The 19,478-nt window shown below is 45.0% G+C and overlaps 1 protein-coding gene across 1 annotated transcript in view; it reads right to left on the reverse strand.

Annotated features, from left to right (window-relative positions):
- Positions 1-523: 523 nt before the first annotated feature.
- Positions 524-19,478, reverse strand: part of LOXL2 (lysyl oxidase like 2) — a 75,646-nt gene continuing 56,691 nt past the window's right edge. Inside the window, exons 9-14 of the mRNA XM_028707364.2 lie at positions 14,542-14,704; positions 13,334-13,577; positions 7,939-8,054; positions 6,855-6,991; positions 5,483-5,594; positions 524-4,496 (exon numbers count right to left, since the gene is read on the reverse strand). Coding sequence (XP_028563197.2) covers positions 4,426-4,496; positions 5,483-5,594; positions 6,855-6,991; positions 7,939-8,054; positions 13,334-13,577; positions 14,542-14,704 — 843 coding nt within the window. The 3' untranslated portion in view covers positions 524-4,425. The remainder of the gene's footprint in view (positions 4,497-5,482; positions 5,595-6,854; positions 6,992-7,938; positions 8,055-13,333; positions 13,578-14,541; positions 14,705-19,478) is intronic.

Here is a 19,478-nt window from a genome sequence, read left to right on the forward strand (position 1 = left end):
GAGAGAGCGCAATTTCCAGGGGTGGGAATGCAGAAGGTGCGCCCCCTGCCCCCTCCATTCACCCGTTTCAGGTTCCAAGTGTGTGTGTGTTTGAAAATCAGGTTTGGATCTCCTTGTGGGGGGAACGCAGCAGCTGAAGGATCAAGTGCTTCCTTGTCATTTGTCCACTAGAAATTTTCCCAGAGGAGCCGCTGTGCATTGAAGAGATGAGAGGGAGGCAGAATGTATCCTTAAGGGGTGGGGGACTCTCGCAGTTCCAACCATCCCTGACCCCAGTGCAAATGCTTGCTGGACCGGACGGGAAGCAGGGTCTTAACAGCATCAGGAGGGCCAGAGATGCCCCAGCTCTATCTGCTTCTGCCCCACATTGAGCCCCCCTGTAGGTGAGCACTTAGCTGCAAACTCACTGGAAGGAAAACTTTCATTCAGTTATGTAGGAAGAACCAGTGAGACACACATTCCTGCCCCCGCCGGGGGGGGGGGGGGGCTGTTTTAGTTTACAAGCAGACAGGAGAGAGACATGTTTGCAGGAGTCAATATCTTATTTACTGAAGTTTGTAAATATTTTTTTCTGGGTTTTCTTCTTTAAAATTAAAGCTGTTAATACACAAATCAACATTCACGGTGGTTTTCTGAATCTTCTGTTGCCCACTGTCTTGTAACAACTACTTCCTGTTCTCTAACTGGTTCCTTTTTGGGGAAGTGGGCTCCTTCTGGATCTTAACTTTCTTCTTCGTTAGTGATAAGAGAGAGAAAACTGCCCATTTGCCATAAGTTGTGTTTGTAAAAAACCAACCTGGAACAAACAAGTATAGGAGATCAATCCTGCCTGGCAGCAGATTGTGGGAGGTGGCTGCAATTCTTCAGTGGTCAAGAAGCGGCACTTGGGTCAGGTAGAGATTCATTCTTCTCTCGCCCTCTCCTTTAGTTGCAAGGCCACAGCCAGCACCTGACTTCCTCAAGCTGCGTGTCGCTGCCAGTTACCAACGGAAGAAGGGGAAAGCCAGTGGCGAGCTTGGCTTGGCTGCAGCATCAGGACCATGGAGTGTCATGGGCTGGCTCCACGGCTGTGTCAAGCTCCCTGCTCCCCTGTCGCTCTGCCTCAGTAACCAGCAGCGATGCACAACATTGGGAATCCAGGTCAGCCCATTGCGGCTCCACTTGAGCAGGCCTGTTACTGATTAAGCCAGTGCTTCTCAAACCTAATCTCCAGCTGTTGTTGGACTACAACTCCCATCACCCCTAGCTAGCAGGACCAGGGGTCAGGGATGATGGGAGCTGTAGTCCAACAACAGCTGGGGGGCCCGAGTTTGAGAAGCGCTGGAAACCCTTGCATTGGAATGAGGCTCAGGGCCTAAATTTTGGAAGCTCTGGCTCAATTGCTGTGAACAAGGAGCAAGCCTGCTTAACTCAGTTCTGGACTGACCTCTGCATACCCATCTCTTTCACTTCAGCAATGTGGGCTCTACCCAGAGCGTATGGGCACCAGAAGCAGCTTGAGGTCACATGGAAAGAGTTTGACTGCTGGCCATATCAGCCAGGGAAGGAGGAGAACTTACCACTTAAGCTGATAGCCCAGCCTTCAGTCACCATAACTGAGCAGCTGCCTGCAGGTGTGGCAGGTGAGAGGCATCTCCTGCTTGCAGGCCTCTGTGCTGGGAAAGGACCGCAGCTCATGGCAGAGCACATGGCTTGATGCAGAAAATCCTATCCCTGGCACCTGCAGACGATGGCTTGTTAATCTTAAGATTAAGTAGCCGGTGATGGAAGGCTCTCCCTTGGAGGTCCTGGAGTGCCCCTGCCAGTCAGAGTAGAGGGTGCTCAGCTGGATGGATAAATGGTCTGACTCGCTGGAAGGCAACTTTTGATGTCCCTCTAATCCCTTCTATTGATTGCCACTCAGAATGGCCACATCCTGGGCAGCATGGGCTGCAGCTGTGTTCCTGATCCCAGTATTGCATAGGTGGTCCTACATTGGAGGAGCTGCTCTGGCACTGACTATGCTGCTGCTGCTGCTGCTGCAGCCTCCACATGGCTGACGTAGCACAGCTGCCAGGCTCAGGTAGGTCTGGAACAAGCCTCACTCTTCCAAAATGAGGCAAAGTTTCTGACAAACTCCACTGTGGTGGAAGAGGTATAATGCGGATTCCTGCCCCCCACTCCCTTGCAGTAGTAGTCTGGGACCTTGCCTGGCATTTCCATACAGCCCAGCTCCGGACAACATTTTTTCTGTTTTGGTTATAGCATAATGGGAGCAAGGGTGGAGGGATAGAGGTGGCCTGTGTTGTGGTCCTCAGGCCAATCTAAACTGCTGCTGTCAATCATTCACAAATAAGGCTTCTGGATGTCTCATCCAGCTCCTACCCATGGGAAGCAAGCCCCCCTTCTCAACTTGGTAGCTGCTGCGTGGCTCCTCCTGCCCCCTCATGCGCCAGGCCTGCTTGACCACCCCACATCGCTTGCTTTGCATCATTGCAGTGTGGACTTTGGTTCCTGGTCAAATGATTACACTCATCACCTGCCGAAGGAACAAAGTGGCCAGCCCTAGCCTGGCTATGTGAACTGGCCGTTAGCCTCACAACACCCCTGTGAGGTAGGTTATACATGGGGGAAAGAATAACAGACAATGAAATCCTTCTTGTGCATTACTGCAAAACATCTACAAGCAGTAACCATCACCATCAAGTTATTCATATAGTATTTTGCATAGCTAAAACGTCTTTCCGTAATCCTCATTTACCAAGCAAAAAAGGTCTAGCGACTCTCATTTTGCAGCCTGAACTGGAGGATGAGAGCATGGGTTTGCTGTGGAAAATTCAGTCCTTGATTAAGAAGAGGGATGAACCTAGCTTGCTTTTTAGTCTCTCCACTAGCGGACAATACAATTCTGATAGCACCGTGTGTGGGTCTATAATTCATTTCTCCAGTTATAGAAGTTTTTTTATTTTCACACATCACACAAGGGAGGTGATGGAGAGGTTCTAAGAAGGGAAAGCTCCCAAATCACTCTTGTGTTCTCTGCCTGAGCTTTAGGTATCCTTTTAATTCCTTCACCCATTGTACCAAAACAAGCGGGGCATAGAGCGTGGTCTACCAATGACTAGTAGCTATGGCAGAGCCTCTAGGGACAGATACAGTACACCTCTGATTACCAGGTGCTTAGGACAAATAGAGGACCGTTACCTTTGTTGTCCTGCTTTCTGAACATCCTGCAGCACCTGGCTGTCTGCTTCTGGAAGCAGAAGGCTAGACTAGATGAACTGTGGTCTGCTCCAGAGAGGCAAGGTTGAACTAATTCTGTCTTGCAGTCCCATTCTTTAACCATGCAGCAGAAGAGTAAACAAAACAAAATGCAATAAAAGGACAGCAGCTGGTTCTAGTCACTGGAAATCACACAAATCACACCAGCTCTTTCTTTTCCTGGATAAAAAGCACTTTAAGATTCAAGTAGGGTGTAGATCTGTCGGCACCTGTTGCAGTGCAAGTGCATGGCCTCAAACAAACAGAGGCACATGTGCTCAGCACCATTATGCATTTACTAATGTGTGTGTTTTTAAGCTCTCCCTCCCTGCGCCATCACAGGATAGCCTGACTTAATAAGAAGGGATGTGTGACCTCGAGGGCATAAAGCCATTGGTTATCTTTGGTAGTGGGTTTCTTATTTGCAGTATTCATGGTGGGGGTGGGAAGTGAAGGGGGGTGGCAGGAAGGTACGGGTCAAAGGAAAAATGTAGGCAAGTGAATAGCTTACTGTCTTAAAAAAAATTCACAGTCTAGTGGCATCAAAAACCAAGATATATGAAATGACTTGGCAGATTTTTCCTCACTGTGATATCTCAAACCTTCTGTCAAAACTGAGTGTCAGAGGTGCTCTCAGAGGAGAAGGTGCCAAGGAGTGTGACAGTACAGGAAATTAATACGACAGAGTGTCTCAAGACCTCCGTGTGTCATGATTCTTCTGTTCTGCGCCAGTGGTGTAGAGTCGGATTTTTCAAATCTTTATCAAGGCAGAACACGAAGGCCGAGAAAGGAATTCCCTTAAAAATGAAACTATTTTGGCAGCACCAGGCATCCTTTACGCAGGTTGTGGGCAGGTGGCGCTGCTGCCTCTGTACACCGCAGTGAACAAAGGTGTGATGAGAGCTTGCAAATAATTCCTTGTGAATAAGTTAGGGTCCCCACGAAGGGTAAGGAGGTCTTGCAGGTAGTGCAAAATCGTCATTCAGCTGGAATGGATGTGAAATAAGTGTCAACCCGTTTTCTTCTGCTGAACACCATAAAGTAGGCATGGAGCACACACTTGAAAATAACTTACAAAGCTAATTTTAAAAGTTCATAGTTGTTTGCTTGATTACTTTAGTTTTCTGTGCAGTGGTTAGGGAAATCTTGGGAAAAGGTATTCTTCCCTCCTTAAAAAGAGGCCAATTAAGACACTTGGTTGTTTAGGAGTCCATTGAAATCAAACTGTTCTTCTATTTCTTCACTGAAGGCATCAGCTGCAGTCGGGGTGAGGGGGAGAAAAAAGGGGAAAAGACAGCGTCAGAGGCAGTTTTGCTACCCGTGTCTGAAAGCAGAAAGCCATGGGTCTAAATTGTCCCTTGCTAGGGTTGCACTTTCTTTTAAAAAACACGTTTCATTTGTTTAATTGTGTAAACTACTCTAGCATTTTTTTGTAACAAAGTGTAGTACATAAGTTAAATAAAACAAATGAATGAGAATTCAGATAAATAAGTTGCAAACAAAAACCAATTAATTTCACTTGCAGCCTGTACAGGTCACAGAAATGTTACAGGGAAATGTTACAGGAAGGAGTTAGGCTGAGTCTCCATGCCATGTAAACTGGAGACCCCACTGTGTATGTCTGGATAGTAGAATAACTAAATATTTTGTGCCAGTTCTGGATGGAAAACACAGAAGCGACAAGCATATGAAGAACAGTCGTGTCTCCTCATAGAAAGCAATCTAAATGGGGAGTTGTCTGTATTTTAAAACTGCCTATGAAATGTAGATTTTATCTGAAATTTGGTTGGTCCAATGTATTGAAAGAGTGATAGGATGCCTAGAAATGTCACGCCAACTGGGTGGAAAACTCCCAAGCAACAGAAAGTGTTACAGGCCAAGTCTCACATTGACATCCATCACAAGAGAAAAATGAATGGGAGTTACAGAAGTGAATAAACTAGTGCCTATTAACTAAACAAATGGCATTCTAACAAATGAGTAATGAAATGGGGGTGGGGGGGCAGAAAGGAAGGAATCCTTGTACACTCTGATGTGTACACTCCAGTGTGGGCAACCTGTGCCCTTCCAGTTGTTGTTAGACTCCAGCTCCCGCGAACCTGCCTGGTCAGGGGTGACAGAACAGCAACACCTGCAAGGCCACAGATCCCCTTTGCTTTACACAAACCGCGGAATCACCACCTTGATGCAAAGCTCATCTCTGCCACTAGACTTCTCTCTTTGTCTTCAATAATGAACTTACCTATATGGCAGTTGTACATCCAGACCCGGTGAAGTTCGTACTTGCACTTGCACTTCATGACGTTATTGGAATAATCGGACTCTGCCACTTCTTTGTTTGGGTTGACAATGATCTGGGAAAGGACAGACACAGGGATCTTAGGGCCATCTTGTCTAAGACATAGATCCTGATCCAGAAGTGGGGGAATTTCTTTGTGCAACCAAGGTGCTTCAATTGTGTTTCTGATTCAGGAACTGAGGCTGCATGTATTCAAACTACCCTGTTTGCGGAGGTGTGGAATATGCAATTCAATAGGTCTACTCAAAGTATGACTAATTTTGGAGACCACAGTTCTCTGCACTCTCTCACATCCTGTTTCTTTGTGTCTGAACTTTTTCATCTTTTTTGAGAACTTGACATCACATATTAACAGCTTAAATGAATAAAAACAATCTGTTTCCCTGAAATTATTTGCTACTCATTCTACACAACTTCAGACACAATTGCTCACCAATTGGGCAGGTTAAACCCAAGTAAATATTTATACCCCACAGAATTTTTTAAAAACTGGATTATTTTATTGTGGTTTCATTATCATTTTTCAAAGACCTTGTTACTTATAAAAATAAAAATCCTAAGAACAGTCATGAAGGCAAGAGGAGTACAAAAACAATGAAATAATAATAAAAGCTGAAAACAAAATGAATAGCATAAAATGTCCTTCTATGCTGCAAAGCAAGGCTGATACTTACACCAAACATATCAAGTATTTATGAATAGACCTTGATATTTAATGTGACCACAGGCAGGATTTAAAAAACTTTTTCAAGTTGTCCTTTGCCTTCTATTTGCAATTAACTCTGAAGAAGTATCTTGAGAAATGCATATTATGGTTTTGTAGGTTGCCTAATGGCCAGTTCACAAGTTGCAAAATATCTATAGGATTCCTAAATCAGGGACAGGAACTGGTGTGGCCCTCAAGCCGCTGCTGGACTCCAGCTCCTCGGCCCCAACCAGCATGGCTAGTAGCCAAGAATGGCAAGCACTGTAGTCCAACAACATCTGCTGGTCCTAAGTTAGCCACCCTGTCCTAGAGCTGAAACACCATTCTTAACTGGCCCCTTTTGTTTGGCATTTAAACATGCAGTACTCCTCGCCTGGAAGCTGTATGCCGGTTCCCTCGGCCAATAAAGCGAGATGAGCGCCACAACCCCAGAATCGGTCACGACTGGACCTAATGGTCAGGGGTCCCTTTACCTTTACTCCTCGCCACCACCTGCAACCTGAATGCTACTAACCACCTAAAAGGTTTATTGCCACTTGGTTTTGGTGATGGCATGAATGGGCTCTTAGCGACTGATAGCACTCCAGAATCTGAAGAATCCCAGCCTACCCGGAAGAAGTATTCTCCTGGCACAAGATCTGTAATGTCAATCCACTGGCAGTCAATGTCATGCCGGTACACATCCCAGCAGCCAACTGTGATCCCTTGCTCCCCAAAATTGGCGCATTCATATTGCTTCTGGAAACCTAAAGGGGGAAAGGAAGCACATGTGGAAAAAAAGTCAGCAGCAGCGTGGTGCCGAGAGGCCCTTTAGGAAGTCCTGGCTTCAGGTAAGTGTTTGGGCTGTAGAACCTGAAAGCCCAACCTTCTTGTGATGTTCCGGATATTACAGCCCCACCTCCCAGGTTAGTTGGCAGCGGCTATTTTCTCTCCTTTCCCCAGTCTTGCCAGGGGCTGTTATGCCTCCCCTCCAGCTCTAGTGCTCTGATGAAAGTGTCAAGCAAGTGGTTCCAAGTGGGGATGTACAATCCATGTGCGCATCTCACGCATCTGCCCCCTGAGCTGCATAGAGATGACTGGGGCACCAACCATGCTTAAAGCAGAGCTTTAGGGGCCTCTGGAGCAGAACTCCCCTTTCCACCCAGTCTCTGCCTCACCGCACTTGGCCCAATTGTGAATGAATATTGCCATCCACTTGCAACAGACCGAGGACCGCAACACAGCCAGGTCAAGACAGCCAAGAATTCACATCAGTTCACAAGCTGACACAAAAATCCTCACACCTTTGCATATGTGTTCTCATGATATACAATTTTTCACAAGCAATTTCACCCTAACTATATGCGTTGTGTTCAGGAATGTTTGCTTTGGGGGCCAAACCTTTTATCAATATACACGGTTTTGTATGACTCTTGTAAACAGCTTTGAGGTGGTTCTCTCCCCACATCAAGCAAATTTTATGAAATAAATAATAAACTTTTTGTTGCTCCTGTAGACCGGCACTGTATCATTTGAAGAAGTGCAAATTTTGAAGGATTGTTAGATTTCAGTTTGTACGTATTCTGTTTTGAGAATCACGAATTCTTAAACGTGAATTGCACACATTTCTCCACCCATCTTTAGTAGACATGAGAGCAGAATGGGTTATTTTACATTGGAGTGTATTTCATGAGTATATTAGGAATGTATGTACCGTCTAGGCATTCGCTGTCTTCCAAGCAGAAGCTGGCCTTGTGACCTTCCGCTACCTTTGTCCCATTGAGGTCCAGCAGATCGTAATGCGTGAACACTTCCATGCTGTGGTAATGCCTGCATGAGCAGAAGAAAGCAAACATTTTGATTAAGGACAGGTTCCATACTTCTACAGCAATGCTGCCCAGATTTATTGAAAGCACCACCTGGGGTGTAGTTCCTCTTATTTTGGGAAGCAGCTTCACCCCTTGATCTTCCTGCCTTGTGGGCTGTAGACTAACACATATCAAAACGTCATATAGCATATGCAATGCTACAGCCAAAGCAAGTCAACACCTTTATTCACTGGGAGGAGGAAATGCTGTTTTCCAGTAGGACTGGTGATGTGGAACCAGAAGCATAGCTCTAACTCCCTAGAGGACATGTGATCCTTTCCTTAACCAAGTTATTAGCAGGCATTTTTCAGACAATGCTCACTGGCCAGATCAGAATGTACCCTAAATGTGGGAATTTTGTAACAAAAATTTAGCCTTATAACATTAGTATAGAAGCAGGAAATTAACACCATATGCAGCCATTTAATCTGGGAATCATGTTACTCTGACCCAGACAACAGCACATTTGAGTCCATGTGCCATAGCGCATTGCACAAGAGTGTATTAACTTATGGTCTGTGTGTGTGGTTTGGGAGCTGCACAGTTAGGGAAAAAACAATGCTGTCCAGGGTTGTAAAGACTGCGGAGAGAATAACTGGGTGCATTCTTCCCACCTTGGATCAAATCTATGCTTCCAGGTGCCATAAGAAAGCTGCAGAGATAGTGCAGGATAGTGCGCACCCTGGAAATGATCTCTTTCAGCTTCTGCCTTCTGGAAGAAGGTACAGGGTTATAAAGACTGGGACTAGCCACCTGAGAAACAGTTTCTACCCAAATGCGACTTTGGTTTTAAACACAGTGTAAGGTAGTCTTTATGTGAGTTTATTGTATTCAATTATGGGGTATCAGAGTTTTTAGGGGCTAACTAGGCTGGGATAGCGGGCTTGTGGGTTTTTGAATGTCTGATGTAGATTTTTTCAATTTCGTTGCTCTGTATGGGACAATGACAATAAAGATTATTGTATTGTATCAAGCCAAGTGACATAAGAAGAGCCTGCTGGATCAGGGCAGAGGTCCGCCTCTTCTCACAGGGGCCAAGCAGCTGCCTCTGGGAAGCCCCAAAGCAGGATGCAAGCGCCAGAGCAATCTCTCCTGCAACTGTTATTAAGACAGATACCGTCTCTGACCATGGAGACAAAAACATAGCCGTGATGGCTAGTAACCACCATGAATTTGTCTAATCCAATGGGTGGTCATCGCTACCTGCTGGGGCAACAAATCTCATCATTTAATTCTGCCCTCTATAAAGAAGTACTTTCTTTAGTCCATCCTGAATCTTCCAACATTCAGTTTCATCTGATGTCCCTGAGTCCTAGTATTGTGAGAGAGGGAGGAAAACTCCTCACCCCACTTTCTCCGTGCCAAGCAAAAGTTGAGACTCGCCTTGTTTCTAAACCAAAATGCCCCAACTGCTGAAAGCTTTCCTCATAGGGGAAATTCCCCCTCATTTTGTCCTCAAGGATTGGGAATATTCTAGCTGAGTGTATGGTAAGCCAAAGCACCTGAAGCAAAGAGGTCCAACTCTGCTCAGGCTCAAAACTGGGCTGCTCAACCCATGTGGTAGTAAAACAGTTGACAAGCATGTTAAGTTTATTCACAAGAGCAAGTTGCAGTTATTCCAAATAACAAAATGCCAAAAAATAATCTGCACTCTGCTATGGGGCAGATTGTATCATCAGAGGTCCACAGAACCTCACTAGAAGCACTCAGCATATCAGTTATATTTTTGCTGGGTGCTTTCAGAATATTTCTATTTTGGGTTGGGTTTCCATAACATACTGACAAATTAAAATTACATGATTAAAGTTGATTTGGCACTCTTGCGCAACAAACTCTCCCCCCCCCCCAACTTTCTGCAAAAAGGAAAGTGACAGGAAAAATGCAGTGGGCAGTGTGAAACAACACTAGCTTGATGCAACATCATCTAACATCTGCATAGAAACCATGTGGTCTTTGAGTGAAGAGGGTGAAAGGGGCACTGCCCCACCAGCCAACCCTCACCTGCCTGCCTTCTTACTGACAACCAGTTCAGGGTGCAGCTCTGCCTCTCAGCTTCCTTCTCTTTAGTCTCACGGCTGCCCCTGTAGGACTGAGCAGCAGGAGCAAGTTGGCTCTGTCTCCATCACTGCCTCTGCCTCCCACCCCAGCAGTGCCAATGAGCACTAGACACCACTGGAGCTATGAGCCCTCTCCAAAAAGCACAAACGTGAAACCCTTGACCAATTACTGGGCGGCTATCATGGACTTGGGCTTGAGACTATTAGCACCTACGGAGCTAGCTAGTTAGAAACCTGTGGAGAGGATGCTAAGGGAGAACCATAGCATCTCTCAAAGAGCCACTGTTCCCTGTTTTTTGCCTTCAAAGCACCTAGCACCAATATCCGTGAGTTAAGCCCTACACTCAGGCGATGCTTGAGTCTAGATGAACATTGAGATTTGCCCCATTTGGAAACCAAGCTCCTCTAATGGACACATCACAGTTTAAGGGAAGGGAAGCCAAGCAACTGAAAAGTGGAGCTCACTTGCTCTTTTTCACTTGTAAAAATAAACCATGGCTTAATATTAAACAGCTGATATTCAGTATCAGGTAGCAGCCCCTAGTACACCCATCATGTTTATTCTATTTAAATATGTTGACATAAGGGGAGGGGGCATAAAGGGAAATTTTAATTGCCCTGGAATCACTGCCAGATGTTCTTTGGTTTCCTTTACCTGCCTGTTAAGTAGCCCTCCCTCCCTCCCTGGTTTTGTATCCTGGACAAAAATGCTCAGGAACAGGCTGAGATGGTCAGGGAGAGGAAGAAAAATTTGAGATGTCCAAACTATTTACATTGAGGTTGGATGCTCAAAGTATTTCCAGTGCAAAAAAGAAAAAGAAATAAAAAGCTTTAAACCTCAGGTCTGACTCCGTTGCTAAAATATGTCTGCTCATTCAGATAGTTGTTTATATTATGGTGTTTACAGACTGGAAATACTGAAGAGGAATTGAGTCTGTATTCCTTAGTGCAAACAGAGACTGGCTTAAACACATGGATGGGCTACAGCTGCCTCACTTAACTTGAGCTTGTTTGGAAATGCCAGAGCGTCAGCGTGCTGAGGTGGGACTCCTCTTTTTCTTTTTCTGGTGGGCTCTCGGATTAAGCAGAAAGAGGCCTGTAGAACCCATGACCCACCCAGGTAGATGTGGCCCAACAGCCACCAGAGGCTGATAACTGTTATGTGTTTGCAGCTGACTGAGTGCTGCAAAAATGGGGAGGATGAGGTCTGTCAAGGAGGTGGTGGGCCCCATAATGCTTGCTGAATTTGGTTTGGTGAATCACAAGTTATTCAGACCGGCGCTAGATGGGAAATGGGGCCCCTCCTGAAATGATGAACGCCCACATAATTCAAGAAACTCACCCCGTCAGCCCAAAGAATCCTGCTAGCATAACAGGACTCCCTCCCCCCTTCCACGCATGCCCAGCACTCCCCAGAACGGCTTCAGAGGGGTGGAGGAACCCCTAGAACATACTTAGGGGTTGCACAGGGAAAAGGGGGGTCCAATTGTATTAACAGTAATCTTTGTGTTTATGGGACCCCAATTTAGTGCTACATTAGATACCACATTACCAGTTGTATCCAGCTAAAATCTATAAACCTAAGTTAGGGTAGTCATGTCCATTAACTTCAATGGATCTACTCTGAGTAGGACTAGCACTGGCTACAACCTTGCATATCTTTGTTGATGAATATGGAGTAATGTAATATACTAGGTAAGGGAGTATAAACTGGGAATATTAACTTCTTGAGAGTCACCTCAACAGATTGCTAAAGGGTTATTGTATTGTTTTAAGGCACAAGTGCATTGGCTGATTTGGTGCTCCAGAGATAGGGGGTGCTTCCGCGTGGGGTTTAAAGCTCAGCCAAGGCTGCTCACACATACAAGTTTCCCATAGTATCCAGAGAAAGCCACTTCCATCAAAATGCTGCCCTGCATTACTTTCCCACTTTATTCAGATTTACTGTTTCTGCAGAAAACCCTGTACATAAAAACAAACAAAAGTGTGATTTTGGATTAAATAGGCAAAAAATATGGGGTGGCCTTTTGACAAGGATGATGTTGTGTGGAAGCTGCAGCAAACCTACATGCCTGAGCAGCAGTGAGTCCACAATGAACTTTTCCTGTGGAAGCCTCCCTGCCGAAGGCAAAGCTTCCCTTCGCAGCAAGAGGAGAGTATTAGCTCTGTATAGACTCATGCAAGTGCTGGGCCTGCTCTGAACTTAATGGATGAAAGACTGGGATTCAAAACATATATTATTTGGTTTTTTTTAAGACTGTACATCATGCTTTGAAAGGAATGAATGAATGTCTGTGAAGAAGACTTGAATTTTATCCCTGGTCTGCTTTTTAGGCATATTTAGAGTGGGGATAATGAGCCAGTGGGGACAAGGATCACAGAACTGGATCCCAGAGCACTAGGTTCAAATACCCACTAAACCACACAGCACATTGTGCTAACCTAACTCTAGCCTTGGGCCAGCTGTTGTCTCTCAGCCTAACCTACCTCACAGAGTTCTTGTAAGGATCAACTGGGTGGTGTCTGGTCTATCCAGTGCCAGCAGCGGCACATGGCACCTCAGGCACCCACCAGGGGTCCCAACAAGGCCCATTTTGCCAACACCTGTCCTGCAATGAATGGGCCCTCCCACTTGCCCGTGTCCACAGGCTCAGGTTTATCAAGCACCATCAGTGAGCGTTTTGTTTTGGAAGCCACCATTTTGACGTTCCTAGGATGCACTACAACAATGCTATGCCAGGGCATTGTGGGAACATCAAAATGGCCCCCAAAACAGATTTTGCAGTGATGGTGCTGCTCCGTGGGTGGTAGTTCACCGGAAGGCACTTCCCTAGAGCAGCCTTGGGAAATCCCTGTGACCAGAGTGACTGCTTCCTCCATGCCACTCCTGGCCTATGTCATTTCAGGGGATGCAGAGGATGCCTCAATTACCCAATTAGGCCTAGTGGGGCCTAAAAAGATATACAGAAGAGATACTGAACCTAGCTCACTTACTGCTGGCAGATGTGGAGATTGAACCCGAACACCAAGTTCACAACCAGCGTTTTATCCACAGGGCTGCCCTACATTTCACATGGATCTTAATCTGCCTTTTATCAAATCTGCTGAGGCCAGAACTCTGACCACCCCAAGTTTTTTCCACTGGGTAAACCCACAACGGTGCTGGTGAAGAGCAAAGTCTTGCCTGTGACAGTCGTGCCAAATCCAGGAATGGCGTCCACTTTTGGGGCGGAAGTCAGCCTGTCCGTTGTTGTGGATCTGGGATGAGAAACGCAAGAGCCTCCTGTAGCCAGTGGAAATGGAGGTGTTGACAGCGGAGGAGGCCAGGCAGTTCTCTTCCAGGGCACATTGCAGCATGAACATGGGGCGGTCTTCCAGGTAGGATGTGTATTCCACTTCCTTGGCATTGAGGACAAGGTCAGCTGCAGCTGGAGGACAGAAAAGAAAGGGGAGTCTTAGCCCCGACATACAGGCTTTTCAGGCCAAATATGATGCCAGCACCCGCCATGTTGCATTAGCTGTGTTTTTCCGTACTGCACAGCTATGTTTCCCTATATATCACTATGCTTCTTACAACCATGGGCTTAGTGAGGTGGTCAAAAATATTGAAGAGCATTGAAGAGTTCTGGATTCTTTTTTGTTAAAGCACAACATCAGATTATTTCTTTTTTTAAAAAAGTTAAAAGCTTCATTTAAAAAACCCCATGTTGCTCTAACAACAACAAAAACCCCAAGATCTCTTTATAACTGCACACACAGAGTTCTTGGGCAGCTTACCATTGTATGGTCTACTTGAGATCTGCAAAGCCCTAAGGGGAGGCCTTTATGGGACTACCTTGTAAGCTTTAAAGTGAAAGGCCTATTAGAGAACACAACCAATCACCAGAAAGACAAGCAAAACTACATACCACTCAGACACCTTTTAATTATATCACAGTGAGAAAGAGATAAAACCAGCAGGGATTATGGAGGAAAGTGAATCCCTTTTATGGCCCCCCCCCCCCATTTGCTGGACCTATTTGTCTTCAGTTTGGCAGACACAATTTACTCTGGAGAAGCTCCTGTGCCTAGAAATTCCATCCATTTTGGCCAAGAGGAAAAAGTTGTGGATTTTTAGATCCCTTGTAGTAGTGAATGGGGGAAGAGACACCTTCCCTTTATGCAGAGATGCTCGGAACTCAAAATAATAATTTGAAGCAGAGAGAGCCCTGAGTGACTAAGATGCAGATCTTTAAAACAGAGTTTTAAAAATTCACCAATACAAGGCAAATCTCATTTATAATGGCAGCTGTCACAAAACAAAACAACAAAACAAAACAAAGATCCAGGGCAAAAAATATAAACGGGAGGTTTGTCTTTCTGGTACCTAGAAAAGGAAATTTCACAACTCACTTTCTGTGCAAGAAACGCCAGCTGCAAAGCGTCCACCTCCTCTGGGGCAGAATACGTGGGTATCGTGACGGCAGTGTGACAGAGCCATCTCTGTCCCAGAACACTTTGTCCCACTCATGAGAACATCACTGGTGCTCGTTTCTCCATACCAGTACCAGGTTTCCTAGCAGAAAACATAGCAACGGAAGCAGAATTTAATGCTAAATTAAAAAAAAGAACAATGTATGCTTTACAATAAAAAATAATAATTGCAAGTTCAGGGAAACATGAGATTTGTCATTTCTGAGGCTCCCAAGACCCAGCAGCCTACTTTGCATGGAACACTTGAAAATGCTGAAGGCAGCTTCAGACAATTTCTCATTTTTCTTTTTGAAGATTAAGAGGCTCCCCATCAAGGATTCTGAAAGTCCTGGAGCTTGCAGCAACAAAATCACTAAACTGCGTCTTCTCCTGATGCTAATGTACAGCATGACTCCTGTGCTTTTACTAACTAAAAGAGGGAGAAAATAAGGTACAAGTCCCTAATCCCCATAGGAAGAGTGGCTTCAATATCCAAGCTTATCAGTGCAAATGAAACTGGGGCCGCCTGGCCCGACTCCTCAGGCCACAACACCTCCACATGATGCTCTTCTCAGCAAAATGTCACCCCACACACCCATCCCCACTTCACCCACATTTCCTGTTTCTGTTGGGTTTTACTTCTGTTTTACTTACCAGATTTCACCAGGACTGGCAAATCTGAATTAAATGGGAAAGCAAAAAGTGATGACATTTTGATGCTGCACAGAACTTGCAGACACGATTAGCACCGAATACACAATCAATGGCAGAGTGGAAGCACCCTCAGGGGTCCGTGAGGAGCCCTTCAAGAACTCTCTCCCGCAGGAGGCAGTGATGGCCAGCAGAGGATCAAGCAAACCCACGGAGGATGAGCTACCAATGGCTACTGGCTACGATAGCTAGTGTCACTGTCAGAGGCAGAAGGTGCTGGGCATCGCAGGGAGACAGGGTGCTGCTGCACTCAGGTTCCGCTTGCAGGCTTCTCACAGGCATCTGGTCAGCTACTGTGTAAGCAGGGTGCGGGCCTAGATGGGCCTTTGTATTAAGAAAATTTTAAAAGCTATCTTGTAACTACTAATCAGTGTATGAGTCCCTCCCTACTAATCTAAATCAAGTTTGTTTTTTCTAAAAAGTTTATGAATCACCTGTTGCATTAATCTGCCTTATAACTTCACACAGGCAGTGTCAGGACTCAGCTACATTAGTAAAAAAACCCCACAGCATTTTGAACGCATTATAAACATGCAGCACCAGATGGCGCAGTAGAGCACAAAACCTTTCTCTGCGATTTTACATAGTGTTTTTATTCTTTTGTTCTAACAATTTAATTTATGACTTTCCACCCTCAGTCTGAATATATTTGTGGTTTTTGTAGCTATTGCTTTGTTCCTATTGATTATTGCTATTATTTACTGCATTTCTTGAATGCAAAGTGCTACACCTGTCACATCTACAACACCCTTATAAGACAAAAAAATTCCTTCCAGTAGCACCTTAAAGACCAACTAAGTTAGTTCTTGGTATGAGCTTTCATGTGCATGCACACTTCTTCAGATACACGTGTGCATGCACACGAAAGCTCATACCAAGAACTAACTTAGTTGGTCTTTAAGGTGCTACTGGAAGGAATTTTTTGTTTTGACTATGGCAGACCAACACGGCTACCTATCTGTAACCCTTATAAGAGGCCACTATGATCACCACCACATCTCAGCTGAAGCCGAGATAAAGCACATGACTTCCTCTAGTGCATTCCAGGAACTGTAGCTTACTCTTCACAGAGCTACAATTGCTAGCACCGTTAACAAACTACACTTCCCAGGATTCTTTGGGGGAAGTCATAGTGTATATGCAGTCCCATAAAGTTTTGAAATTAAGGCTCCGCAGCTCACAGCTGTGAAAGTTACAGAGCTGTACTCTTTCCTCTTACAATTTCTACGTAAAGTGGTACCTCGGGTTAAGTACTTAATTCGTTCCAGAGGTCTGTACTTAACCTGAAACTGTTGTTAACCTGAAGCACCACTTTAGCTAATGGGGCCTCCTGCTGCCGCCGCGCCTCTGGAGCACGATTCCTGTTCTCATCCTGAAGCAAAGTTCTTAACCTGGAGCACTATTTCTGGGTTAGCGGAGTCTGTAACCTGAAGCGTATGTAACCTGAAGCGTATGTAACCCGAGGTACCACTGTAAACTCAATGCATGCTGTCATTGTCCTGGCATAGTAGGGGGAACAACACAGCAAAATGCTGTGTCAGTCATCACACATTCTTTACCCAAACATTATTGGGGGGGGGGGGGATCTGCTACCATTCATTGTCTCTTGCAACCCCTAATTAAGCTCTCAAGTTTTTTTGCTACTATCTGATACTTGGATCCAGGAAGCATCTATTTAGCAGCTGGATTCCAGACGGCTGACGTTTGCCCAAGAAGAATTAACTGAATTATGAACAAATTAAAATGCCACCTCCTTGAACTCACTGAGTAATGGAGACCTGGCACATGTCCTGGAAAACAGGCAACAGCTCAGTAAACAGCAAGTCAAGCGGCTTGTCGTGCCTTTTTCTCCCATTGAGCTAACCAGGAGCCAAGCACAGCAGATGGGCTGATGCGCGAGTGGCTTTTTCCTCAAGTAGCTGCCCTGCCCTAAAGTACAGGACTGACCACTACTGCAAAAAAGGGGGAACAAAGCCATGGTATGGAAAGCTTTTAGAAAATATCTATGCCCACTTAATAGAGGCAAGAATATTCCTTGCTCTCTTTTTCTGCTAGTTATTTCAGATCACTGTGTGAAATTCAACTCTGCCAAACCCTCTGGTTCCCTGGCCCTCAGCCCCCACACCAAACCTTTGTGTTTTACCATTCAAAGAGACACTCCTGCCATTCTGATGAATTTTTATTTCTGCCAAGCAAGCCCAATCTTTCACTTCCCACTCAGTAACTGCCCATCTAGTCACCATTCCATGACTGGCCCTTCCTCCATGGCAGTCAGAATGGGATCAGTGGCATTACAGCAGCTCAGGCGAGGGAAGGCAAGGGTCTGCAGCTGACAGCCAGCCAAATCTATGTACAAAGTGATAATATACTAAGCTCCTGTTAACATTTGATGCACCAAATCAGGCGTAACCTTACCTTATTTACAAATCATCATCAATCTTCAGTGCAGTCCAGAGACCCAACAAATCGTTACAAAGCAATGCACAATTCAGATTTAGAAATCTAAGCAGTGCTTTTTTAAAAAAAATGTTTAGGGGTATTCTCATTTTCCTACTCATATTGAAATACTGCCCCTCAATGAGGCCAAACTTAGATTCACAAGATGGCATGCATACTCCTGCATCCCCCAGAAAAAACTCACTGAATACAAGAGTAAAAGCAGAGGCAAACAGGGGGCCCTCCTGCAAGGCAGCAGATCTGCTACCCGATATCAGACCGCAGAGGCCTTTTCCAGCTAACGTCCAACTTTCTCTGCCTTTTCTCCCAAACTACCAACTTCCATTTGCAGTCTCCCCTTAGCTCTGCATGTGCAACCTTCCCTAAACTCTGATGAGTGTCTCATTCGAACACAGATATCATCAACTATTTTCTAATCATAGATTGTATCCAAGGCAGGTCCCATTGAAATTAATGGACTTAAAAAATACTCATGGCCATAGATTTCTGCAGGTCTCCTCTAAGCAAAGCCCAATGAGCTCCCATCTGTGTAGTATGTGTAGTAGTGTGTAGTTCATCTAGCTATGAACCAGCAAGCGGTCCAATCAAGGACTGGCCAGCCATCAATGTAGCACCATTCTTAATATGTCAGTACATCTGCATGAGAGACCTAGTGTGAAGATGCTAATGCTGGAACTGTATCAGTATGAGTGAAGGGTTGCTTCAGAGCTGAAGAAGCAAAATGGTCTTGGTAGGGATGGATGGAAGTCTGTTACTGGTCCATGTCAGTTTTGCATGTGCTCATTCCAAAGTCCACTATATTATGTTTCCACAGTAATCCATGATTAAAAAAATAATAATTCTGCACACGAAGTCGTATTTAAAGAACAAGAGCCAAGTAATACATCCCATTGGTGCAGGGATTTTCTCTTGTGCAATGGAACGTTCCCCCTCGCTTCTCCCCATGTATGCCACACACCTTTCCCAAATCTGCTCCTGAGGGCTGGGGGAACACATTTAGGGGGTGCACAGGGGCAGGAGGTGAGAAGTTCCATTGTGTAAAATGAAACCCTTGTGTCAGTGGGAAATGATAGTTGACTGTTGCCTACTATTGCCTCACAAAATATGCATTCCTAAATATATTTATTTTTTCATATGCATTTTGTTACATTTTTGTTAGGTGAAGTACTGTATCACAACATTCCGAAGAATAACTGCATTCCAACTGCATGTCACTCTAAGTGCTGCAGATTAGCCCATTAAATTAGTTCTGGAATTCTCAAAGAATGGATTCCTCAAGCAGACCCACTCCAGCTGGACTTTCCTCCCCCTGCAAAGGGTAATCTATCATCAACTGCCACATAGGAAGGATGCTGACGACTTGTTAATATTGTTTATTGTGTTTTTAAAATATATGACTGAATGTGACTTGTAAGCCACTTTGGTAAGATCCAAGGGTTATCTCAAACTATGTTCTACACAGAGTAGACACATTACAATTAATAGGACGAAGTAAGCAATGCCCATTAATTTCAATGGGTCTTCTCTGAGTATAAGTAACACTGGCTATAACCCTATACCCTGAAAGGCAATTGTAATAAATAAATAAATAGCAAGCATCCTTTGCTGGGGACTGGCTTGGTCCATCAAATGAGCTGGAAGGTTGGGAAATGCAACAGACTGTTCTTGAAGGTTACTCCAACCATCCTAGCCTCCCCTCCTCCTCATCT

The sequence above is a fragment of the Podarcis muralis genome, chromosome 15, assembly GCF_964188315.1.
Source record: "Podarcis muralis chromosome 15, rPodMur119.hap1.1, whole genome shotgun sequence".
In the NCBI taxonomy this organism is placed as follows: domain Eukaryota; kingdom Metazoa; phylum Chordata; class Lepidosauria; order Squamata; family Lacertidae; genus Podarcis; species Podarcis muralis.